Source organism: Anopheles arabiensis, chromosome 2 (genome assembly GCF_016920715.1).
Source record: "Anopheles arabiensis isolate DONGOLA chromosome 2, AaraD3, whole genome shotgun sequence".
In the NCBI taxonomy this organism is placed as follows: domain Eukaryota; kingdom Metazoa; phylum Arthropoda; class Insecta; order Diptera; family Culicidae; genus Anopheles; species Anopheles arabiensis.
The window spans coordinates 45,605,442-45,632,614 of NC_053517.1; the positions used below are offsets into that span (position 1 = coordinate 45,605,442).

The window sequence follows — 27,173 nt, forward strand, 5'->3', positions numbered from 1 at the left end:
ATTTACATCACCTTACACCATCTCTCAAACACTAACAATCAACTAAGCGAAAAATAGCTCTATATCGCATCGCCGCATGCATCCACGAAGAGTGTGTGATCTGTCTGAAAAGTTACGCTGTGTGCTGCAGGTCAGAAATTCCCTAAAATTATGGAGCAATAGCAGGCAAAAAATGCACACTCATATACACCTATACACTTAGTATGAAAAATAGTGCAAGAAAAAGAAAATCGATATTTCGCCACGCCAAACGACTTGCGACATAAAAGCGGCTCCCTACGCACCAGCACGTGTTAGAATTTACTACCAGCACTAGATTCAGGAAACACAGTCGTTTTCCCTTCCAACGTTTTTGGAATGGTCCCGGATGTGTGGAGTGCTTATTGCTTTGCTTCACCGCATTTTTTTTTTGTGTCTTACCGAACCATTTGCTCGACATGGAAATGCAACAAACCGGGACTATTAGGCATGGTTGGAGGCCTTTTGGTTGAAGCTGAACCTTTGTTTTATGTGCACTTTTATTCTCACGCGCACCTTTTTCCATGTACACCACTTTGCGTATGAAAACAGCGGTGAAAAACGGAAACGTTGGCACCTGAACGGGAGCAAAGTGCGTTCTTCTAGCCGACCGGGCTGTTCTGCTACTTAAAAAAAACAACCACGAAACGCTAAGAAGGTTCCTTCCTTACAGCACACATAACTGCTTGCATGAGTGTGTATACGAGGATCAAAACAAACCCCTAAGTAAAAGAAGTCGTAGACGTAATCCGTACGGAAAATGCTTAAGGGAGCTATGATGTACAAGCTACCAACCCCTCGGCTGGAATGTCGGAAAACATGAGTTGAATATCCGGCACCAGCTGAAGAATGCACGGATGGGGGAAGCAGAGAATTCGTTTCCCAGAGTCCCTCCGTTTTTAAATGGTCATTGATGGTAAGGAATATCTTACCACCTTGCCAGTGTAGTATGCTCAAACGGAAATGGGAAATGGCTTTGTGGGCAAATGGTAGGCAACATTGAAGGTATCCGGAGTTGGTGTAGTCGGTGGTGGCGTTGGATATGACAAATATCGGTAATCCTTGCTACTACTCCAGTTTGAGGATTGATAAGTGTTTGTTCAAAATGAAATTTATCAAATATAACTTAACTTAAATAGGTTTATGTTTAGTTCCGTCTTGTATTCCGAGTAAACGATATGCCCAACCAACGCTATATAGCTTAGAAACAAAGTAAAACAAAGTAGTTTACTACGTCCCTTCTCTAGCAGCTATTCAATCACAAAAGCAAACTTTATTGCTTGAATTCGCTTTAAATGGTAAAATAAAGATGAAATTGCATTTTAAGAATGCTACCTTGCAGAATGAACCCATCAATGTGTGGCCAAAGCATGTTCGACGCGCCGCAATCCTTTGACGGAAGTTTTATTCCTCTCTATTTACGTTCTACGTCTCAACATTTCGATCTCCACGCTAGCCCAATACCGACTACTACTACCATTACCTTCACATATACACCCACAGAGCTTTCCTTCTTTTGCATTCAGCAGCACATTTTCATCACGAAAAGCGCACTCCATAACAAATGCTACCATATTTCCATCCCCCGCCCCAAACACTGATCGCGAGCGTAAGTGAAAAACGAAGCGTACAGCGAACCGAAAGAATATTTTTCCTTCCATCCGCCAAATCGGCACTCCTCTACCACCTCCCCCATAGCTGCCGATGCCGATTACGTCAAGTTACAGCAACATTCATAAATTATGGATTTATGCACAATCGGCAACCGCTCGTTGACCTTTTCTCCGGTGGCTCCGTCCTGCATCTAGAGAGGGGATAACTCCCCTATCCGCTTCTTGTGAGGAGCAGAAATGAAGGAGCGGTGTATGTGTGTGTGTGTGTAAGTGTGGAGTCGTAGCACAAAAGTGGTCTTCCGGTTTCTGTGCACGGTTGGTTCCGTTTTGCCCTTTCCCCGCCCCACCTTCTTTGCATAAACCAGAGGGGCCGGCACGCTAGCCTCCTTCCGTGCTCGAAGCCACTTGGACGTCTGCACGTCCTTTTCCAGCCAACCGGCAAGGAGGAAATTCTTTTTGGTTTGTCCACATACGAACGAATTTCTTCACCACCAGCGTTGCCGATACCCACTTTCCGTGGTTTTCAGGCTCGTGTGGTTCTCCAAAGCGTGGCGTGAATGTCGTCTGCCAGGAAGGTTGTCGTTTGGATATCCTCTTTGGTTGGTAGCCGACTAAGCCAAGAATTGTGGATAACGGAGGGAGTTCAGAGAGAGGATACAATAAACCAGGAAAAAGCGGTTGTTTGCCCCTTCCACACTCTTGCCACTGATTTCCGAGCCCGGTGTTGCGCTATTATGAAATCAGCCAAGGGGTTTCGGTGCGGCAGTGTGTGGTTTGAACTATTTTTACTCTGACGGTTGTGAAAAGGATATCTTTGTGTCATAAGCCCGTTTATTTTTTACAGATAAATATAGCAGTTTTTCGTTGTTTTAAAATGTTGCTTCTAAAAATTATTTAGTATAGTGGATTCAACATTTCAACAAGCATGACTAAAGGCGGCTTAATATTTTTAAATACCACTGCCGAATCAAATTTATTTGCAGATATATGTACTGTACGAGGCGCACACTACCATAGACTTCGGTAGTGGATTAGGGATGATTATATAGCTCATAGATTATTACAAATTGAGCCAAAGAAGAAGAAGATTATTATATCATCATTTTCTCTCTAATTTGGCAAATGTGTTTACAAAGAATAAATCGCTTGCCTGCCTTTACCACTTGTGGGCTTGGCTTTCAGTGACTTATTGGTTTTTGTTCCCATAGCAGGATAGTCATGCCCCACGTATGGCAGCACGGTCCATATGGAGCTTAGACCCATGACGGGGATGTTGTTAAGTCATACGAGTTGACGACTGTACCACGAGACCGGCTATAATCCGGAAAAAAAATTATAACTAAAGTTATGTTTTTAAAATATTTGGCAGTATTGGGAGGTCTTATATCTAATTGAAGATAAGCAAGGAGTTTGGTTCTTGCAGAATAGAGCATGGAGTGGTGGATGAACCCTAATTTAGATAGAATCAGTCGGCTTCCCACTACCCCAGTGAACGTCACTACGATACATTCGCTATCTATCTATGAAAATGAGGGAAATGATATCGTCCTCACTTTTTTAAATCCTTTACATCTACTCCTGAATCAAGACGAGTCTCATCCGCACAATCTATAAACACACCAGGGAATAATGTTGGTCCCAAAAGGATGAGGACAAAATTTGGTAAAACGTTTTCCCTGGGAGAAGGTTTACTGGGGTGGTTTTATTGATATTTTACCACCGAGCGAACGTTATCCCGCTCGACCGAAGCTCTTCGGGGAATGTGTGTTGCGCGCGTGTGTTTGTGTTTGTACGCATGGGTTAAACCCCCCATTTCCTCCTTTTCTCGTACTATCGCACCGTCCTTTTCGTCCTGTGGTACCGTTGGCTTAACTTTTCGATGGCGGGTGCCACAGCCCGGGGACGAGACATGATGGATTTTACCCGGAAAATACGAGGATGAATTTGCTCGCTTGTGAGAGGACTTCTTCACGTCGACGAAGAAGAGGCATGTCGCGTTTGCAAATAGCTGCAGGAGGACTGAGTGCTCGGCAATCGTTTGTGGTGCTGCTGGGTGTGCCTTGTGAGATGAAATATTGGGTTTTTAGGGCTCAATTTCAAGCGTCGAAATCAGCACGATCGTAAGGACGCAAACAAGACTCTGGTGAAGTGTAACCCAGTGAGAGTGGTGGCCCTGTACAAAGACAGGACAGGAGCTGCCTGCGATGGTGTAGATTGAAACGAAACGAAAATGAAATGAAAAAGAAAATTGAAAATGGTGTCATCAGAGGAAAAAAACGGATACAACGCGGAATCCGGATCACACCCGGTTGCGGGAACGCAAAAAGGTGGGGAGCGGGGCTGGAATCCATCATTGCGCTTAAAACTCTCGACGCTTTTGCGGATTTTCTGTCGGTGTTGTTTGTTTTTTGTTTTCGGTTCTGTCATATCGAGCATCATTCTTCCTACCGATTTCTCATAGTGTACATGAACGGTTGAATTTTTGTGTCCCCTTTTATTTGTAGGCGTTTTTTCATATATATTTTTTGCAACAATCGATTGCCTTCACCGCTACAATACATCCCACCACCCAGCTTTTAGAGCTTCGGTTTTCATGTAAATCCACATTTGGGTGCTTGGGTGCTGCTGGTCGTTCAAGGAACGGATTAAGCTAGAGCAAGACAAACACAATGCCACAGCAACCCTTTCCCACAACCAACAGGACGAACTATGCCCCTCTTCTGGTTGCCTCTTTCCCGAGTGCTGGCTTTTGGGCTTCGGCGAGCAAACCCACAAACGAACCACACACTCGAAGGGGTTATTATTTCTGCTAATATTTACTGCAAATACCGAAAATGAACATGAAATAATATGGCCAATGCAGAGGGATTTCCGGTCGGCACGCCTCCAAACACAGGGAGAAGGTAATGCGGTATGTGTTAAATCTCACCCGGGATTAAGATTTACTTTTCGGATATGGCCGTCACCCTACTTTTCTCTCCTTTTCGCACACTCACACAAACATATTTGAAACTGTAGGTCCGAGCCCCCACCCAGATCTCGCTCCGGTTTCCCATTTAATATCCTTTTTTGTTGCCTTGTGGTTCATTCTAGCGTAGGAAAAACTGCACTCATCCGACAACACAGACTCCATGGCCAACATTGCCTCTTCTGATTCTGGTGCCCTTTAGCTCTATGTGTGTGTGTGTGTGTATTTGTGATGGGAAAACTATGGCTTATGAAGGGAGTGATTTTTTATTTCAATTGTCGGACAGTTTGGAAAGTTATAGCGCCAGTGTGCCGTCCCTTCAACGTACGAGCGCTTTTGTTAGTTTTTCTTTTTTAAATTTTTAATTTACTACGACTTCTGCCGCTTTCACCATGTCATCGATGTTGCTAGGCTCCCCGCGTTCGCCCTCCAATTTCAGTGGCTTACACTTTAGGTGCTCTTGAATCTGGCGTAAGTCCGGGTTTTCTGTTTGTTAGTGTACTTTCATCCAGTAGCACACACAGTGTCTCGGATACGGATACGCTCAGAGTTTTGTTGCGCACTCGCCCTTCGTTAGGTTCTGGGGAAAATGGAACTTTTTTATGCTTTTCCAAATGATGTTACGACGGTCCCCTGCCGCCGTACGTCGTCGGGATAACAAAGCCGGCGCATTGTTGTCGCTCCCGTACTCGTGGTGGAAACCGGAGCGGGTGGGACTTTTTAATGATTATGATGATGATGGTGATGAGAGTATATTTCACCGGCCGATTCACCCTAATGCCGGGGCGCAATCCGCCGTCTCGAGCTCTTTTATGAGGATGGTTAGACAATGAAGAGTTCGTCCTTGCATTGGTATTTGACTCAAGCGGAAGCGAACAGTGATGGACGACGAACCGACGAATTTCCTGTACAGTGGCCTACGGCGATACGATCCAACGTTGTCCAAAAAGTGGCTCTTTGGTTATGAATTTTACGTTCAAGTCTTTGAACGGAGACTGTTTGGAGGCGAGAAGTATATGAGCATTGCCGCAGACTGGGAAACAAAAGTTGAGGCCACTGGAAGCTGCTGCTACTACCTCGCCTGGTGTGCTCTCGGACGACGTTCGGTGTAGTTTGTCGAATTAATAACTATTCTGGGCGAGAGGTTTTATAAAACCTTCGTCCATCCGCTGCACATGATCCATTGTAATGTTCATTTCCCGAGATGATTGGTGAAAGTGTTGGGACAATATTTTATTACTCAAAGTTATGCAGCTCATATGTGAGCATTAGTGAGCAGGGAATGTGGGGTGACCTTCTGTACACTGCCCCCAGCATGTTTTCAATGCAGTATTGGAGTTGATGCTCTATTCGTATAACCTGTTAGCAAGTTGTTGAAAGCATAGTTTCACCTACTAGTCAGACATACCAGGCACCCGGTCTGTCGGTATTATCCGTTGAATATCATCGGTGCGATAAACATCGAGATTGACCGGACGAGAGAACGATGTGCGATGGCCAGAACAGCACTGTTTTTCCATCGCCTCTCAAGGCACTGGACACTGGTGTGTGGCGACCGCTTAAAGGTGTCCTGATGTCCTGCCGGGGGTGTGCTTATGTCCCGTTGTTGCTGATGTCATGCCCGCTTACCGTACCCGCTTATCTGTTCGCCACATATCCACCATGGGAGACGGTAATTGCAGGAAATGTATCTTGCCTTCGATACGTGCGGATATATGATATGCGCTGCTTTGCTTAACGAGCATCTCTCGTCTCGTGTGTCCCGTTGTGGCAGAACCGGCTCTCGCAATCACACGCCGGCAGGGAGTCTTCATTACCACTCCCATCGTCATACCCGCCACGTACACGCGTACACCGGAATGACAATCAACTGGGCGAATGAACCGTTTTGTTGGTTGGTTGGTTTTGGAATTTGTGTTTCGGGAACTTTTGGGTACAGAGTGCGCTACTACCCTCCTGATCCTTTGAGTGAGGCAGACCTTATGCACTAACCAAAACTGTGCTCTTGGGCACCTTGATGTCGTTTGTCTTCTTTGAAGAAGAATTTCAAACCAATTGGTATTTGCCTTTTTTTGCATTCCGATGCAGCGGCTTCCAAACGCTTCTATCATGCTATTCAAACCGAGCCGGTCACCGGGTGCAACGCCTGGGTGCCAATTTACTGTTGTTCGGAAGGCATCATCATCACCGGAAGTGTACCATTAATCGTGCATTTGGTTTTCAATTTTCCCTCAAGCATCTAGAAATATTTCTCTCTTTCCTTTCATCTAGCTTCAAATAGTGACCAAAGAGAATGGGACCATTTTTGGAGCTGATGGTGAACCTTTTTGAAATACCTGCTAGCTGCATGGCTCCGATCGCATGAGGGACATCGTAGCAAACGGTTGGATAGTTTCAACAGTAAATTGCTTGCAGTGTACCGTTTTGGAGAAGCGATAACAAAAACCTATCAGCAGGATGCATTGTTGTGTTCAGGAGACTCGGAAATGGAAATGACCTGGGTTCGTCTAAACTTTTGCAAACACGGCGCAAAGTAGGATTAGATGTTTGAAATAATTTACTGCCCAGAGTTCCTGTTCCGAATATCTCCTACAACACAGGGGCGCACCCACCCAGTGAAAACCCTCATAATGCATTAATTTAACTTCCGGTATGCCGGGGGTTTTGCTCTGTTCTGCAAAGGTACACGTTCTAATGAGAGACTGCACTATAGAACCGCAGCCAGGCGCGCTCGTCAACCGCAACGAATGGAATGTCATTCTTCAAATTAATCTCCATAGCTTTATACCTGTCGCAACCAGACGAAACTTCAGCGAGAGGTAAAACATGATGGTTCCTTTCCAATTGTGGACATTTGTAACGTTCTGCGAGAGCGCTGCAACGCACAACGGTTGAACGGTTACACAGTACCCGGTGCCGGCCACTAAAGCGGCGGTAGGACAGGGGTGTACTATTACTCATTTTCTTGACATTCTCGTTCACGTTCCCGCGGTCACCGTGGTCGAGAACCGGGCGCCCTCCGGGAGTAAGCATTTGCTGTGAGCACTGCCTTCTTCCCGAGAACTCAACCGAGGGCTCTGCTTACCTAAACAGTTCGTAGCATCCCCACGGTGCCCGGTCACGTCCTCCTGCTCGTCCAGCAATCTCTGTGCAGTCACCTGCAATTTCGAGCAAAAATGGGCATTTTGTGGCAACTTTTGTTTTCGTCGACGTATCCCCCCTTCCAGCTTCTGTCGTTTTGCGCTCCAGGGAGGCTAAAAGGGTTTCTCTTTCAGCTTGCCTTGCGGTCGATGGCGCTTCGTCGAATGGAGCCAGCGTATAAATAACAGCTCACTATCCCCACAGCCAACGAACTTTGGATGGTTTCTACACATACACACACACACACACAAAGTGTTGGTTGTAAGGCGTGCTGAGGAACGATTGAAGAGATATTCGGTTACTTTGCATGCTCGGCTTGACACCCGCAGTGGGACTTTGGGACTAGCTGGTGGTGCATTTGCAGCCAACCTACCTACCTGGTTGCCGCTTATGATGGGTCCGAACCTGTTTAGGTTACGATTTGACTTATTTGCGCTTCTCGCGCTGCATCACTGCTGTTAGCTTGTTATAGAGCTGGTGCTGGACCTGTTTTGTGCATCGTTCAACTCTATTTCGAGACGAGATACATTCCGCCAACGATATCTGCCCATCGTCCTGGGTACAGGCCAGAGCGTTTACAATGGCAGAACTGCAACTGATAGTCTGATCCGCCGCTGGTGGTGCCCTTCTGCTAGTGGTGGATTGCACATTAGCCCCATCTTCAACATTAAGCATCGGTCCTTCTCCTTGGATTTCACTGTTGCGACAATGTCAGATTGGTTGCTTGAGCGCGTGTGTGTCTTTAGAAACATGCTTGGGAAAACCCCGTTCGGTGAGCCTTCAAAACTCTACCACAACACGACACCAGGGAAGGAAGAGAAGTGCTTTGCGCGCTGAGGTGCGCTTGGTGCTTATCTTCGCTTGTCCATCTCGAAGCGATTTGTCTCAAGAGCAGCGCCTCGGGAGAGTTGGGGCGTGCGCCCGCGCGATCGCTCGTTTGCTCGGCTCGGGAAAGGACCCCTAAAAGCCAACCGCCCCAACAGTGTGGTTGAGCATGCTAGGCAAAATGTTGACACTTCTCATGACGGCGAATGTCAACGGCTGGTGCTGGTAAGTAGGCGAACCTAGGCGAACAGTTGATACGGCGCTTGGAAAGCTTTTAACCATTGGCTGTATCTATCTTTCGACGGGTTGTCGTGCTGGTGCGGAGTGTCGCGCGGGCTCGATTAAGCACCAGAGCAAAAAACACGGCGCCTTTTTGTGTGCTGCCATGCCGCCAGATGTTGCTGCTACTGCTGCTGCTGGGGGGATTTGGTGTAGTTAGCAATGACGCATTGACATCCCTTCGTAAATCGGGTGGCCGTTGTCGTGCCTTCGTCTGGTGATAACCGTTGACGGTTGGACAGTTTAAAGGGGAAAGGCGGAGTGGTGGGTCTTGTTGTACATTTTGCCTGCCAGCAAACGGTGTGGCAAAATAAAACACTCATCAGATGCGCACATCCACACGCTGTGTGTATTACATGCCTCCGCGATTTTGAGGATGCTGTGTGTTACGGTTCAAGCACCTCCCTTTTGAGGTGGGCCGTTCTGCGGATTCACTCTGTGGCTTACATTGTTGCCGAAACGTTGGTCATCGAAAAGGTTGGTCGAACCGGCAGTCGTCCCCACGTATATGTAATGCGATGATCCATCTGCCCAAAACCATACGCCGTTTGGGTCGTAAACAAGGTGATAACATTTTCCCACTGACTCTGGTGTACCATGAAGAGTCGTTCTCTTTTGTCGGATAGCTGTTTTCAGGTTTCCTTCGCTTTTTTTCGGTGATTCGGTGACTGAACACAAAGTTGCCTCAAAATCTGTTGGTGATGGAGAGACTGTTTTTGGGGTGCAATGGTGTTTGAATGTGCGGAATTTAATCGCCATCGGTGACTGGCCGCTTTTTCCCGCTAGAATGTGTATACAAATGTTGCACCTTTATGTTGCAACTTTAGTTTGGATATTCCTGCATAGAAAAGGTAACAAAATAAAAAAAACAACAAAGTCTAATTGTATTCAAATGTCCAATGCAATGTTTGCGAACTTAGAAATAACATATCAAGATGAAAAAATCCCAAGCCATTTCTTACAAGCATTAAAACAGGTTTTCATTTTCATTACGGCACCGTTAGCTGGAAATTACTTGATAGTGGCTCTCTGCAACAAGAAAACATTCACGTTAAATTTGTGCGTACCTTTGCTCTGGCGCGCCCAGGTGACAGTCGTTTCATTCTGTGTGCCCAAATAAGACTTAAGACCCCCTCGGGACACATTCGCTAGCGTTTCCGCATTTCGCACGCGACAGATTTACACAGATTTCTTCGACTGACTTGCGCGGTTTGTTTTACGTAGAATAAAATTTCCATTTCCGGTTAATTTCGTCTCCGGTGCGTCCAGTGGGAATATTCTGTGCATCCTTACGGCACGGTGGGTGTGTACACGCCGCTTGCGCTTTGGCACTACTTCTACCCCTTCGGCTTCAGAAGCATTTACACGCCAGAAAGGTCCCACAACATAGTACAGCCGCGCGGCAGGAGATATGCTAAACAATCAGGAACTACTACAGGTCCCCCGCGCTCCACCATCAACGCACGCACATTGCACAGTGTCTGCACAACGCCACTTTCTTCGCCATTTTCTGCCAACCGTTTTCCCACGGGAGCCATAATTTGTGGCCGGCACGGGAATGCGCACAGAAATTTTAAAGGACTTTTGCCCTGACAGGCAAGATATGCGGTTTGGACCAAATGGTGTGTGTGTCACGAGTCTCCCCACCACCCTGAGTGCGAGTGCAGGACCGATTACTAACCTCTAGGGAGATTTGTGTTTCTGTCTGTGTGTGTGTGTGTAGTGCGTGTGTGAAATAACAAAAGAAAGGGATTTCATTTCATGCCGCTACAATGTAGTAATTGCATGCCTAGTCTGCGGACATTATGTCGACAGAAGGTGTGTGTTTTTCTCCCAAAACGCTTCCACTTTTCCCATGGACCTCCAGCATCGTTCCCTGTATTAGTATGTGTGTGTGTGTGCTGTGAGCAGATAATTTGTATTTAGTAATTTCATTACTGCCACATATTGGCCAAGGCTGGCCCCTATCCATCGTACCGCTCCAGCCCTTTCCCAAATGCAAATCGCATGTAACCGCACGGGCAGCGGGGTGTGCACGAAATGATAGGTTTCAGCAAATGCACTCTAGCAGCCCCCGAGTAGGATCATCATAATATACCACTCTCTTCCACCGCCCCGCTGTTGGCCAACTATTGCACACTGTTTCCTGCAGCGTGTGAAGGCTTGTGTGCCGCCCGCTTTTAACCTTTTGCTCGTCTAAATGCCGCGAATCTCACGCGTCTAATGGCTTTCATGACCGGTCGGTCGGTCGATTTCATGTGGCTGTGAGCGAAAAAGGGCTAAATCATATTTAGGCGTCGCGTATGTTAGTTTTCCAGCGCACCAAAAGCCAAAAGAGCCGCCGTGTACATGCCGTGACATACGCCAAACTCCATCCCCCCCTGCCTGTAGTGAAGCGACGGATGTCGACAACGTTTTCGAGAGCGCTCATCCTGCTGCTGCTGCTGAGCCATCCTTCTATCTCGCTGCACGCAGCATCGGAACTGTGCATGCAACATAGCATTATTGGATCGTGACAGGAAGGGCAAGGGAGGGCGATGGTACACACGGCGTGGCGCACACACGTATCCCTGCGTAATGCACGAACAGCTTCGGGGCAGCAGCACTACTGGGCCGGTCTGCTGCTGGCTGGTAGCCGTTACTGCTGCCGTTGCGTAACGGGGCACACAATCGACAGCATCAGCTTCTCCGCCACACTGCGTGAGCTGCATTTGTGTGGCGACTGGGTGATGGGAGAGTGATAGGGGAGGGTGGGGGGGAGAAGGAAGCGGGGGGATTGTTAAAGGCAGCAACAACAGCGGAGCCTGCATTTCACGTTCCAATCGACGTCCAATTCTTGTTTCGTCGCTTCGTGGCGCTCTAATCGCCATCAGATCGGATTTCCTTTTGTGCGCTGCGAAGGGAGACTCCCTCTCTCTTCCCTTCGTTGCCCGCCCCTCTTGGGCCGATCGGTTGTTTTATGCCGCTGTGTCAAAAGCTGGCCGAGCGTGTTCGCGAACGCTGGAAAAGTGTTGTGTGCGCGCGTCACACTTACCCGGGGTGTACGGGAGCATGTTTTGAGTGATTGCGTAGTACGGTAGGGTTGCAGATTTTCGCCACACACTGTCCCGGCGGATGCCCTTTGGGGGAGGACTACCGGAGGAAGAGAGTACTGGTCTTTACAGCGGGGCCCCATTAGATGGAGGTTTTGAAGTGGAATTTCGTTCTCGTAGCGACTGCGAAGAACCATTTACATAACTGGTTGAACTAAGCATGGAATTAATTATGGTTACCAGTCGGAGAGTAGTCCACATGTGCATTTTACCTCGCAGCAAATGCAGCGTTGGGAACGGAGCAAAAACCGAACGCTAATGAACTCAACAGGCAATACAATATTGGTCTTGGGTATTTTATTTTTTATTGTTTCTGATTTGTCGCTGTATTAGCTCGCTGCCGCAAATGATTAAACAATACTTAAGTATATTAATTACAAAAAATACTCCCAAAAATCACGCAACTTTCTTTTATTATTTACTATTTCTTTACGTCTTTATTTTTCTATTTGTTTATTTGTTTTGTAAATATGTTTCCATACTGGAGTCATACAAAAAAAACATCAAACATATAAAATTTAATGTGATTGTGTCAGACGACGAAAGCTCTACAAATAATGAATTGTAAATTAATGTAAATTAAATGTAAACGAAATGAATGACTGTCCTCATCTTACTGCACTTCTGTATCTTATTGATACATTTTTTTCATATTATCCGCATCAGAACTTTCAACTAGTGTCGGAAATGTAGGGAAGAAAAAGCCTCCCTTGTTCAGTAAATTTAAGCCAACCTGGCGATCATGCGAACCGGCTTTAAGCGCCCTCCGGCACAGCCCAGACTAGACCTAAAAGGTGGGACTAGGAAGAGGTGTTGGTATGTTGGCATGTCGGGCGGTGTCGTTTACGCCACTATTAATGATGGGACCGTGTTTTTTTTTGCCTGCCTCTCCCCTCGCTGCTCGAACCATGAATCTGTCCCTTCTTCGGTGTTTCTTTTTCCCTGAACACCCTTTGCGAACATTGGCCGAGCATTGGCAAGCAGACCCGACCGCAAAGTGTTGCAAATGTGGTGTTTGCTGGCGCGCTTGCGTACCCGGTGATGGGCTTATAATGATTGGCTTCGCGCTAAACCGCGCTGCTGCCTCTGTCCCGCACCATGGCAGGCCACAGTTATTCCCCAGAAGCTCTGCGCGTAAGCCCTAGTTCCCTGTATCGCCGATCCGGCTGTGTCTCATCAGCAAAAAAGGCCATCCGCTCGCGAAAGATTGCTCGCGTCCTCCAGCGCGGACGAGGAGGACGATGATGATGATGACGACGCTGCACTGGCCTGAAGCATCAGGTCGATTGCTTAAATGCGCTTCAGGATTCAGGTTTTTGTGGCTTTGCTGCTGCGATGTAGGCTCGGCGTTTGCGCAGAGTGCGTTTGACCGGTCGACGCAGCATTTCTCGCACTATCCCGCGCAAGCCAGCGGGTTTCGAGTGAAATTATCGCAGTTTGCGCCGACAGGAATGTGCAAGCTAGAGAATAGCTTTTAAGTATGATACAGTTACTAATTGGAAAATGTGGCTTGATTTAATGCGGTATAGGTTTTTCCTGCCCTATAAAATTAAACAATCCATTTCACAAAACTAAATTCTTTTTTGCCTTTTAATTCTGCGACGATGACGGACGTCCTTTCGCACGAAGGAATAAATGTGAATAAATAAAAACAACAACACCTACTTTGCTAGCTAATCTCCTGGGAACCGTTCGTTAAAGAAACGTTACGGTATCGATACATTCGAGAGAAACCCCTGAACCACCACCGTCTCCGGAGACAAATCCGTCGTGTGTTGAGTCGCGGGCGCGGATCGAAATCGCGCACGTACTGTGTATCGTGTGACAGGATGCTTGATTGCCAGGCTTCGATTGGGGGAGAAAATGTCACTCCATCGATTGGACAATTGCAAGAGTGGAGTGCGTGTGGAGCGGAAGTGATCAAACCAGTCCCTCGTTGTGTACCATGATCTGTGAGCCAATGGGTAAATTTTATATAATTTCTACTTATCCCCATTACTGTACCGGACCATATTTCTTACTTTTTGTACGCCACAGACCGATTGCTTGCCTTTCTCATACGCTGCCCATTAAAGTACCGTACCGCCCCGGACGAATGAGTGAGGGCAGAGATTGCCGTTTTTGGACGTGGTGTCGATTTAGCGATATTAAACACACATATTTTTCCTTCAAGCCTTTTTTTTTTGTTGTTGTAATATACACAAATCCACACCGCGCCCCTTCGTCGCGGAAGAGTCGTAGTCGTTTAAAGCAGCTTGCCCGTGTCTGCCATCCGCGATCGTAGCCCGATCGCGCTTGCTCACCTCCGTTGGTGAAAAGTATCGAACGTCTTCGTCACCAGCGCTGCAAACGATTGGGATCGGTACATTGGCTGTGTGCCGCCTTAAGTACCATGTAATCCGGGTCGACGTCGCAACGCGGGGCGGGCGCGTTTCGAACCCGCGAGGTATTAACGCTTAAGTACATAAATTATGCGACTTTACACACGACTGCCTTAAACCTCGACCGCGGCTCGGCCAGTACGGCCGGGCACGGCTGACACTCTCGGGGCACACCACCGTACTCGCTTATTACACTGCAACCTCCACACTCCGGAATCGAACGCAAAATCCGCTGGTGACGCGGACCGGTGGTATGATGATCCGCTCGCGACCCGTAACAGGTTTGCGTGTTTCTGTCCATGTTTTTGTGTGTCATTATGGGCGCTCCTAGCACCGACGCGGGCAACAAGAGAGGCTTGCAAAATCCTTAAATGCATTTATTTTCATTCGCCTTTGAATGGGCTTTGTGGCTGGGCTTTGGTCAATCTTCTAGCTAGTCGTTCGGATTTGTGTAAAGCGACGCCCGTTTAGATGGTAAATGGCAGTAAAAAACAGGACGCACTAAATGTTGGCTAGTTTATGACGAGAATGGGCAAGTGGTGGGGCCGTTTCCTAAAGGTTCGCGACCATTAAAGAAGCGTTCCGATACTAAACTGGACAAGGATTATCCCCACACCAAACCGCCGCACTGAAGCTTTTATAGAAGCCATACCAAGCTTAAGCGCTGAAAAGGTGCTCTTAAGCACTTAAAAACAATACGCTACCTTTCATTCCTGCTTCTTACAGCAACGCACCGGGACGCGCGGGAGTGTTCGTTTGGTTCTGTGTCTCACGCTCGCACCCGGGACCTTGACCATTCCGCAAATCAACCGACAGCGGTGAACGTTTTGTAGCGGCAAAGAAATCTGTAATTCCGATAGTGGGCCAGCAGCAAAAAAAACCGCGGGCTTTAGCCTTTTTTAAAGTACCAAATGCGTTCCTCTGCGGTGCGGTGACAAATCGATCGCATCAGCCCCACAGTTCGTGGGGTTGTTGCAGTCGTGAGCCAAGACTTTCCTTCCGAAAGACAGTCGTGCCCCTGCGTCTGCTGTGCAGAGAAGCTGAGCAGGCTCGGGGGAGGGAAAAGAAGGCTAATAAACATGAAAACAGGCCTACAAGCGGAGATTCGTGGCAACTTAAGCAACTGTAACTGAAAAACAACCCGACAAAAACGCTCCAGACACAAGTATCGACACTACATAAAACAAAAAGACACGAGCAAAAAAGTAACATCAATACTGCAAAATCTCTATCTCTCTCTCTCTTTCTCTCTCTCTCTCTCTCTCTCTCTCTCTCTCTCTCTTCTCTGTGGGTCCTTCGGGGTATGCGAACGCAAACGCACCCCAGCATCGCCGCATAGCTGGTTCTGAGCGAAGAAACAATTGCAAAGCGATTAGTCGTGCAATTTACGTATCAATTAGCCCCGGTGCCGTGTGCCGTGCCCCTCTCGGTGGAAGGCGGCGTGGCCACCACCGCCACCGAAGGGACAGCAGGGAACTTCGTTCGCCATCGGTAATGATGGTAGGATCTTCGCTGCTTCACAAAAAAACAGCCAAAATGCCGATCGTCTCGAGGAAATTACTCGAGTGCGCTGCGAGTTTTCTTTTGCTCCACTCGTACTCCCCGCTTCCAGCCTACAAAGGGGTGGAATCCGGGCGACATTGGATTGGAGCTTCGGCGGGAAGGGAGGGATGGCTTCTAGGGAGGCAGCGAAGCCGCTGCCCGCAGAGGGTATAAATATCTCACTTTCGGGTTAAGCTTTTGGAATGTGCTGGCTTTTTTGCGGTTTACCCTCTCTTGCCCCCATCATCCTGCGCTGAGAGAGCTGCATCGGGAAGTGTTGTAGATTGAATCGATCGAAGATCGTGAGGAAGAAATCCCCAGCCCCCCCACCGCCAGCTGTCGAAAGTGGCCCCCAAAGTTCGCCCCATTCGTTCTTTCATTTCGTTTCGGTCCATCCTACTTAGCGCATGATCGAGAGTGCTCGGTTTCGATGCATTTAACCGTGCCGCGCAGCAGTAATACAAGAAACTTATCCCTAAAAAAAAAAGATGGAAATGCAACCTCTTTCCCGCCATCCCGCGGTAGAGGAGAAACACATATATAAATATGTTTATGGTAGCGGCGATAGTGAAACACATCCGCCCCAAAGATCATGCGCCTCGCTTGCGGTTTTTTTTGTTTTTAACCAGCGGGAAGACCTCAAAAGCAAACCGACCGAAACCGCCCGAAAACCCCCCGAGGAGGGAGGAGAAGCTCACTCTGGAGACCGAAAGGCCGTTACGACCGTTTGGGTCAACTCTGGTGCATAGGGTGCTGGAAAGAGAGAGAGCGAGAGAGCACACCGGGTGAGGGGACACGGGAAAATTGTGTGATATTGATTGGTCACGATTTAATAAAATATTTTTAATTTTTTCATTCTCTCATTCTTTCTCCCTTGTTTCGCCTTTCGGAATGGATCCACCGCCAACTGCTGGCACACGTATACGGGACACACACACACACACGCCGTCCTACAGTCCAGCACACACAGTTGGAGAAGAGCACACGAGGAAAGTCTGCCGCCTGCTGCCATAGAAGCATGATGCAGCTCGTACCTTCGGCGCAGCAGCAATTGGACGAACAGCAACAGCAACACCACAAAGGAGCGGGATCTTCCGGAGGCGGCCTACTGCAACTGCAACCGCACCAGCCGGCAAGAGGAAACACTTACCACCGCCAGAGTCATCATCATCATCATCATCATCAGAAGCATCATTATTGTGCTGCCCGTCGTCAGTGTCGTGACTGTGTCGATCAGCAGCAGAAGCAGCAGCAGCAGCAGTACGGCGCTGGCGGGTGCGATCAAGTCAAAAGGCACCGCAATTACGACGGCCGTACAATCACCGACACCGCGCACTATTAGGGCAGTAGTGGTGCCGCCAGAGGACGGCACACGCGGCGTGCAAGCAGCCATTGTGCGCCACGTTACAGCCAACCATTTGCTACGCCGTGCATGGCGTGCTGTGCAATGCATCAACAGGCAATGAGTGCACGGGACCGTCTCGCCGGACAGCACATTCATCACAGCCAGCAGTGTTTGGTAGGCTAATTTTGACGCCCAAACGACTAATACAATCGAGCGCGTGTGAGGTGGAAGATTGCCAATCATCAAACACAACAAAAAAAAGGAAGAAAGCCTTCCTTGACGATACGAATTGAAACGCGGTAACAACCTCCACAGGCAGAGGTTACATTACCAGACTAGACGATGGATTTGTATGAACGCATCGAGCTGAACAGAAGGAAAGAATTGCCACACCTGCAGCGAAGGCAGCGGCAGCGAAATGAGAAGAGAAGAAAGCAATCGAATGCCGGCAGTAATGAGACGTCGTGCATTGCCGGAAGCGATCGAGAACGGAGTATCCTTAGACTCGCTGCGGGTGAATATCCACATCCGCTGCGACCGTTAAACACCTGCGATCCACTGAGAGGGACGGAAGAGCCGTCACAGCGGTGGAGTAACCACGACAGTTGCTTTGTAGGCAACGATGCAGCGGAGGGCGGCCGTTCGGTCCGAAATGTAAACTGTGCGCCCGCCAGCTCTTGGCGACCGCCCACCGATTGGCGTGACAATCAGTGTACACGCAGCCGGTGCCGCCGAAAAGCGATGGCGTACCGGAGCCCACTCACCATCCCCCAGTGGCGACAAGCCCTTATCACCGGTGCCATCTTCCTGCTAGCGGTTCTGCTTCCCGCAGCAATCGCCGGTTCGCCCAAGTACGAAACGGCGTACGCATGCGAAGGGAAAACGCTCATGATCGAGTGTGAACCGGGCGATCTGATCAATCTAATACGGGCGAACTACGGTCGCTTTTCGATCACCATCTGCAACGATCACGGTAACGTGGACTGGAGCGTCAACTGTATGTCGCCCAAGAGCCTGCGGGTGCTGCACTCGAAGTGTGCCCAGAAGCAGAACTGCTCCGTGCTAGCGTCGACCAGCATGTTCGGCGATCCGTGCCCGGGCACGCACAAATATCTCGAGGCACACTACCAGTGCGTGTCGGCGGCGCAGTCCTCCACCACCACGAACCGGCCGAGCCCGCCGTGGCTCAAGACGTCCCAGCCGATCGTGTGGAGTACGTCCACCGTGCGCAGTCCGGTACTGAGCCGGCTCAATCTAACCACCGATTTAGGGGGTGGTGGTGGCGAAGTGGCCGTCGTGGCAGCCGTTACGCCAGCCCTGTCAACACCGGCCGTCACGTTACGCCCCGGGGCAGGCGGCGGGAACGTCGGTACCAAAACCAGTCAATCACCGACCACCTTCCGGAACAAGGGGTTCGAGAACAAGAGCGTCAATGACGATCTGGCCATCATCAAGACGATCACCGACCGGAAGAAGGGTGGCGATCCGGTGGAGCCACTCGGGCCGAGGACTCCGTACGGTGGTGTGGAGGCCGGTACAGCCGGAACGTCCGGAGGCGGCGGCCTGCAGAAGGAGGAAGACGATGACGATGGTGCCGACCTGTTCCCGACCCAAACGGCAGTATTATCCGGTGCAGCAGCACCACCCGGCGTCCGGAAGCTGGACCCCGCCGGTACGCCGACGAGCGTCAATGGCGGGGGCAGCGTGCAGATTGACATTAGCCACGCGTGCGGACCGAGCACCGCCCGCAACCTGTTCTGGAATGTGACGCGCGTGGGCGAGGTGAACGTGCAGCCGTGTCCGGGCGGTGCGACCGGCATCGCCAAGTGGCGGTGCGTGGCGGTCGCTTCGCTAACGCCCGAGCAGCGCGTCCATCTGCAGCAGGAACACCAGCAGATGCTGCAGATCCAGGCCGCACAGCAGCAGTCGGCGGGAGGCGCGGGCGGCATTAACGCACCGCCAGCGGACGATAGTGGTAGCCATGGTGATATTAGTTTTAGTAGCAACAGTGTTGCCCTTAGCGATAAGCAATCGATGGTCGGTGCCGCTACCTGGTACGCCTACCGGCCGGACCTAACGCAGTGCCGCAGTCTGTGGCTGAACAATCTCGAGGTGCGCGTGCAGCAGCCCGATTCGTCGCTCATCTCGATCGCGAACGATCTGGCGCAGGTGACGAGCAGCAAGACGCTGTACGGCGGCGACATGCTCGTCGCGACCAAAATCATCCAGACGATGTCGCAAAAGATGCACTACGACATCGAGACAATACCGGACCAGCGGCAGCGGGAGGCACTCGTGTTCGAGCTGCTGAACAGTGTGGTCAAAACCGGGAGCAACCTGCTCGACCAGTCGCAGCACGCCAGCTGGCTGGATCTGAGCGTGGAGGATCAGATGCGGGTCGCCACCTCGCTGCTGACCGGGCTGGAGGACAACGCGTTCCTGCTGGCCGACACGATACTGCGCGAAAAGCACGTCGTGCAGAAGGTGAAGAACATTCTGCTCTCGATACGCGTGCTCGAGACGCGCAACTTTGGCAAGAGCACGGAGCTGTTTCCCGACTCGTCCACCGAGCGGTGGCAGGTCAGCAGCGATCAGATCGAGCTACCGAAGGCGGCCCTGATCGAGAACAGCGAGGGCGGCCTGGTGCGTATCGTGTTCGTGGCGTTCGATCGGCTCGAGCAGATATTGCGCCCACAGTTCAGCAACATTCAGCAACAGCAGCATGGTTCCGGTGGCGCAGGGCCATCGTCCGGACGGGTTGAGCCGAGCCAGCACCGGCACCTGGACACGGATGGCATCGCATCGGCCAACGTTGCCGGGCTGGGCGCAAACGATGGCACCTTTGGATCGTCCGCCGGTGGCGGTGCGGGCACACGCAGCAGCGATGCGGGCTCGCCGTCCGACGCGGGTGTCACGGTGGTGCCGCGTTTGCGATTGCTCAACAGCAAGGTGATTTCCGCCAGCCTCGGCAAGGGTCGGCACATTCAACTTTCGCAACCGATCCGCATGGTTCTGCGGCATCTGCGCACCAAAAACGTGTCCAACCCGACGTGCGTATTCTGGAACTACATTGACCATGCGTGGTCGGAGGACGGCTGCCACGTGGAGTACACGAACAGCACGCACACGGTGTGCATGTGCAACCATTTGACGAACTTTGCGCTGCTCGTGGATGCGGTGGACAACGAGACGCAGCTGTCGTTGCTGTCCCATCTGGATGACAGTTTGCTGCTCTACATCGGCATCGCCGTACTGGTCGCCGTAGTGGTGATCGCTCTGTTCGCGCGCAAGCTCTGCTACAGCTCGGTGCTTGCCAAGCTGCGCAACGGTGGGCCCGAGGCGGGTGCTGCCGGTCTGCGCGGAGGGCCCATCGATCGGGATCCTGCCGGGCTGTCCATCTCCGCACATCACGGCACGGTTGCGGGTCGACTGCATCATCACCATCATGGCGGTAGCAACAATGCGGGCGTGGATCTGCATCATCCGACCGTCGCGACGGCGGGCCACCACCATCATCACATGGTGCATCATCATCTGCCACCGCCGGGCACCGGCCACCATCTGCTGGTTGCGGACGACTTCCACCATCAGCAGCAGCAGTCGCAGCAGCCGCACCCGGCAAACAACAACCTGCACAATCACCATCCGAACAATCTGGCCGGTGGTGGCAATCATCATCACGTCAACAGCAACAACCTGGTAACGACCACCTTCAACAATCTGAACGGCGGCGGTGGAATCGGGGGCGGCAACTGTTCGCCCTCACCGCCGGGCAGCGGGTACGACCATCACCATCCCGGCCATCATCTCGCCCGGCTGAACAACAATGTAAATGTCAACTTCCCTAGTAATATTAGTAGCAGTAGCAACAATAGCACTAACAACAGTGCCGCCGCCGCCGCCGCCCTCCTGCTCACCGGTGCGGGCAAGGGCGGTGACGATGCGCTGGCCAAACCTTTCCCCTCCTATCGCACGAATAATAATCAAATCAATCTATTACGCGCAGCCAATCATCACGCACAACAACAACAGCAGCAGCAGCACCAGCAGCAGCAGCAACAGCAGCACCAGCAGCACCAACAACCTGCACCATCAGCCAACGCACCATCTGCAGCAGTCCTCCTTCAGCAGCAACAGCACCACCACCGCCACCACCTCCACCACCAACCGCAAGCTGCCGCAGCCACCGCTGGCACCATCCTCCTACAAGGGTTCGGCGGTGATGGCGGCCCATCATCACCATCAGCATCATCTCTAATCGCGTCCACCTCGCTGATCACGACGATCGCGCAGCCCACCTCCCAGCAGACATCGCCAGCGGGCAGAGGAAGGGGTGGCGGTGGTGGCAGCATGGACAGCAGCGGAAGCGATCGCAGCAGCAGCGGAAGTACTACCGCCGCCGAGATGGTTGCGTACAATCTGAGCGGTGAGATCGGCGATGGTGGTGCGGGGATGGCCAATGGTGCCGGTTCGCCCGGCAACCAGCTACACCTGCACCATCACCAGGGCAGTATTGGTAGCAGCGCTTCCTCGGGTTTGCTAGTCGTTGCTGCCGGTGGTGCGAATGCGGGTGGCAGCGTGAGTGTCGGTACGGCCGGCACAATCACCTCGTCCGCGTCGTCGAGCGCGAGTGCGAGTGTGCCGCTGCTGCACCATCACCACCATCACCATCTGCATCACCATCTGCACCAGCATCTGCACCCGGGCGGTTCTGTCTCACCACCGTCCGATCATTCCTCCGTACCGATCCCGAGCAAGCGAAACCTTTGAACCGATCGTCGCCACAATCACTGCAGTGCACGCAAGCGTATTCCTGCATTCGCTTTTAAAGCGGTTTGAAAGGTTAAAGGGCCGTGTTATCAGCCGACATGGACCGAGACAGAGAGAGAGAGAACGGGCCGGTAAGGCAACTAACGAAGGAAATGATGGCGACGACGGACGACGACGACAACAACGATGCTCTCCCCATTGACACACCGGTATGTGGATCGCGATCGGTATGAATTCTTGTTTGTTTGAAAAAGCAATCAGTCTTATGTGTTGTTGTTGTTGTTGTGTTGTACTACTGTTGTTGTTGTTGTTGTTGTTGTTGATTGCGTTTTATGGCACTTTCCGTTGGCGTTACTTTAGTTCCGTTTCACACCGCCCGTTTTGTTTTATGCGATCACTGGCGTGGTGTGATCACGTGTATGAATATGTAATTTGAGTTTTTATATGTAAGGATAGCAATGTTTTACTTTTTCTTTTTGAACACATGTAGCATTTCCTAATTTAATTGTTGTTTAGTGTTTCATGTGTTATACAATCGGCATAGTATAGAAGCAATCTCCGTGCGGTACGTGTGTTATAAAGCTTTGTAGGATTTATATATGGATTGAAATGAGTGTGTGTGTGTGTATTATTTATAAGCTTTAGTCAGGTTAACATCCATTCTAAATTGATTTCGCACCTTAAACTCCACTGTTTGCCATTGTGCAATACTCTCCCGCAGCGTTTGATTGTTTATCGCACTCATTTATCTGAACGCCCATTCCTTTCTGTTTTTTGTATAGTGTGCTGTTTAATTTAACAAAATAGTTTGTAATATTGCACAAAATATTGTTTTAAAAATAAAGGTGAACCTTGTTTTGTGTCTGTTTCATGCTGTGTTCCCTACCATGCACCACGCATTTATAGTGATGGGGTCTACTCCGTGGAGAAGGGAAGTAACGATAGCCACCAGCGGAACTAAAATCTGCCTTGGACTACGCGAACGTCTCATTTCTGCCCCCAAAACTGCACGCTGCGTTAGTATTTTAAAGAACAAAAAACACACAAACACAAATCAATTCAAGCATTCTCACAGAAATACAATGTAAATAAATCTATTTACTATGCCAATGCGAGCGGCAGGACACAAGGTGCATCCGCTCCTGTGCGCACATACAGTGAATAGGAATTTAGAAAGCAGACGCGATAGTATGATGTGTATTAGGTGTATGTGATTGTGTGTGTGTGTCTCCGGCGACCACAAACATAATAGGAACATATTTAAAGCAAGTAAAAACAATGCAAAACATACTGCTGCAAATAGGAATCATTTAAAGCAAAGAAATGAGGGAGAATGAAGTCATTTGTGGATTTCCATCGATGTCTCGCATGCAAGGAAGCAATACCATTCTACTACTACTACTACAACTACTATTACATCTTCAATACCTGTGAGGCATGATTGGTAGTGTTTCGTTACATAGGATAACAAGAAAAGAAAAACTAAACAGGGAAAAGGGAACGAGAAAAGTTTATCGAATGACCAGCATCCAAGAGAGGAAGGAGTGCGTGAAACAACGTGGAAAATCAGAGGTGATAAAGGAGAGTGATAGAAATCAATCAATCAATATGTGTTGGTGGCTGAATGTATAAAACGGAAGAAGAAGAAGAAGAAAAAACAGTTCATATGAAACAATGTTGTATAGCTACACTAATCGTAAGCGTTCGTAAAATCGCGACGGTACCACAAGAATCTAGTTTTTATTTAACACAAACCACTAGGAAAGACGAAGGCGAAGGAGAAAGGGAAGGGTGTAAAATGATAAAAATTGTTAGTTAGTGTACACTCACCACCAGCCGCAAGCGCGCTTTTGTTTTTCGGTACCACCCCTTCACCAAACACACCGCCGCTGGGTAGGAGAGAGGGAGCCAAACCAAGAATGAACGAATGGGATGCAAGGGATGTGCAAACCTTTCCACGTGTTCCATTCGATCGCGCAAACGTTACGCTCGCGCCATCCCTATTCGCGCACCCCGATGACCCACGGGGCCGGACCGAAGACTCGGTGCGCATTAATTATTGACTTTTATTTAATAGAAGCTAGCGAAAGAAGAGGGTGCACGGCACACAGGATGAAAGGTGACAGGGCTATCCCGTTTACTCACACGCCGTGTGATTTGATTGTAGACCCTGCGCGCTCGCGGAAATCATCAAATATGTATACAAAGATTTTCTCTCACAGACAAACACACACACCACGACATTCAAGCGCAGTTTGAGCGCGTATTGTTCGGCAGACGAGTAGAACAGGCTTTCCAAACGTTCTCAGCAGCAGCAGAGTAAGGATGAAGGGTGAGAATGTGGAAGAGGGGTATCTCTAAAATGCCCGCTTTTTTATCATTCCCACAGAGCGCGTACCATGACGGGAAAGGGGTGTGTGTGTGAGAGAGAGCTAGAAATGGAAGGAAATTAGGAAGGAAGTAATAAAACAAAACTGGTTAAAAAATGAACTACTGACTGTTGATGGACATTTTCGTTTTATTGTTATAGTTATCAAGAGCATATAGAAAATGACGTTGAGAATTGTGCTTCGCAAGAAGAAAAGCCTTAAGCCACCACAAAACCCAGGAAGGATAAGGATTGTGTGGATTAAACGTAATGGTGGGCAAGTCCGATGAGTGAAAAGAAATCGATATTTTCCGTTCACAGCATCCGCGTTGGATTGTGTTAAGAGTAGCTTTTGGACCAACGACTGAAGGCTTCTCGGGGAATGTGTCGTGCCCCGTCTATCCCCGACAGAAGACCACCAGCCGTGTTGATGCCTCCCACTTTGCCCCACTTCAAGATGCCTTGCACCGCTGGTAAGTATTACGCTTCCCAAACCAGAAGATTAATCCCTTCGCCGGCGTTAGCGGGCGTCGGGTAATGATCAATTTCTCCGGATGAGTCATTTAGCGCGGTGAGGAAATGCGCGCGTGCGAGGCAGAACGGAATCACCGTTCCGCGGAAAGCTCATTAACACATTCTGTTTTTCATTCACGCAGAACACACCCGAACGGGCCATTCGAAGACTCGCCACCGCCACCACCAGGGGAGGCAGTAGTGTGCTGTGACCTGCGCTACCCCGATGCTTTTTATCACATGCTGCCGTTTGCCGTGTTTCGTTCGGAGGTTTCCAACTGCTGCGCCCCGGAAAAGGTTCACCTTTTCTCTCCCGCGCTCGATGGCAGCAATTTATAAATGTTTCATAAAAGTCAATCGTTCGGAAAGGCTTTATTTTCCTTAACGGCTTTTCGTGAATGACCTGGCGGTGGTGTTTCCTGCTGCTGCTGCTGTCCGGCTGGTTCTACGCTTCCCGATTTTACCCACTTCCGGGTGCCTGAACTGAAACGGGAGAGAAAAGAAAGAACATCATGCAGTGGCAGGCAGAACTTTTGGGACTGTGTTTTTGTGCGTGTTCTGACATTCCCTAAACCAAAGTCGTTATTTGGAACGATTACAAAATGTGAAAAAAAAAAGAAAACACAACTGTTGTCGGGAAAACTTTTCTCCCGTGAACTCGCGCTGTACTGTGGTGGGAGGGAAGTGTCTACCATTCGGGGAAAGGTCGGGAAACGATTTTTCACATTCGCCGATTAACCTCTGGCGGATATCGAACCAAAGGATATGAAATTGGCATTCTCATGGAGCAAAAAAAACACACACACACCTGCAAACCTTTGCGTAGACGTTCACACACACCACATCCGTAACAGCCGTTGTCAATGCGGAATCGGAACAAAAGTTCCTTCGGCCTTCTTTTTATGACTCTTTCAACCCACTCAAACCAGCACCAAACAGCGGCACTTAAGTAAGGCAAAATCGGATTGGCTTCAATTTTGGTGTGGCAAAAAAAAAGGACGTCGGGTGGGAAGCAGCGCAGCAAGCAAAAGGTAAACGGCGTGTGCCTGCTCTCGAAACACTATTTCCAAATCGTAAAGACGTGTTCATCCAGAAAAACGTAACCAGCTTGGGTAGAATTGGGTAGCGCCACCGCCACAGAAAACCAAGAAAGAGAAAAGGCACTAGACGCCGTTTAAGCGGTCGAGATCGTCCGAATGGAATGAAAATAAAAATACCACGCTCCATCGCTTCGGTCGAAACGTCCCCTACGAAATTTTCCCCCGCCCGGGTCGGAAAGAAATCCGGAATCGATGTCCAATTTGTTCGCACAATTCGCACAGCTATGTTATGGTGCTTTCCCGAATCGGGGGGAGAGATTGTGAAGGGAAGGGATGGGGAATGCCTTCGGCGTACACCCACTCCCCTCTCCGTCACCTTCATGATTTCGGGTAACGTGGCAACATTTTTCCGGTTATTATGAGTCGACCGATAATCGACATCGGTCACCACCGCCGGGTCCGCTTTTCCGTTTTGCCGCTGCTTCCGGTGTTTTTTGGGGGTTCAAGATTTTCCCTCCAAGAAAATCGAACACCATCCATTTTCCTTTCTGTTTTCACATTGTTTCTCTTCGTTGCAGTCCGGGTCGATCCTTGCGCACAGAGGACAATGGTAACAATCGTCGAGAGGTTGTTTTTTTTTCGTTCAGATGAACCGGTGAGCTACCATTGCGAATTGTTAGTTGTTGAAGGATTGTGTTTCGGACGCTGTGAGCTTTGTGTGTGTGTGTGTTAACCCTACAGCCCCTTGTCTTTGCCTTGTAAACTACACCGGTACACAGGTGAAAATGGTGGAGCAAAAATTGCTCCCATTTTTTTGTTGGCGTTCGATCGTCAAATTACTGCAAGCAACAGCATCAGGACATTTGAGCATGAATGAAACACTGCGCAATGGGGTAAAAAAATCGTCGCATCCCTTACCAGTAGGTCAACTGGTGGACAAATACATGGTGTATCAACCAAATCGCTTTTTACCCCTGGAAACACCACTACTACTACGGTCTGTAATCGGTCCCTCTAGGAAAAATGGTTTTGGTGAAACCGGAGGACTGAAGCATTTGGTCGATTCGTGCCCGAATCGTTTTGGGGTCAGGTGGCGGGGTGGGTGGCGCACATAAAGTAAGGCAACGACGAGTGGACCGAAATCGTCTTTTTCCATAATTGAAACATCAATAGATCGGATAAGCAGCAACCGGTTTCGGTCGGTTCGCATTCTATTTTCTTTTCCACAATCCCTTTCTCGCCCCGCTTACACCGTCTGGTCTGGCGAGACCTAGACTA

At 49.6% G+C, this 27,173-nt stretch overlaps 1 protein-coding gene across 4 annotated transcripts in view; it reads left to right on the top strand.

The window, feature by feature from the left end:
* The window catches only part of LOC120908546 (latrophilin Cirl), an 88,760-nt gene extending 64,296 nt beyond the window's left edge, over positions 1–24,464 (top strand). For 3 of the 4 annotated variants that reach the window (XM_040319687.1, XM_040319688.1, XM_040319690.1), the window contains exons 5-6: positions 16,816–21,032; positions 21,211–21,574. In XM_040319687.1, coding sequence (XP_040175621.1) covers positions 17,547–21,032; positions 21,211–21,462 — 3,738 coding nt within the window. In that variant the 5' untranslated portion in view covers positions 16,816–17,546 and the 3' untranslated portion in view covers positions 21,463–21,574. Of the gene's footprint in view, positions 1–16,815; positions 21,033–21,210; positions 21,575–22,880 lie in introns of those variants that run through there. The other variant, XM_040319691.1, reaches the window with a different exon arrangement.
* The last annotated feature ends 2,709 nt before the right edge of the window (positions 24,465–27,173 follow it).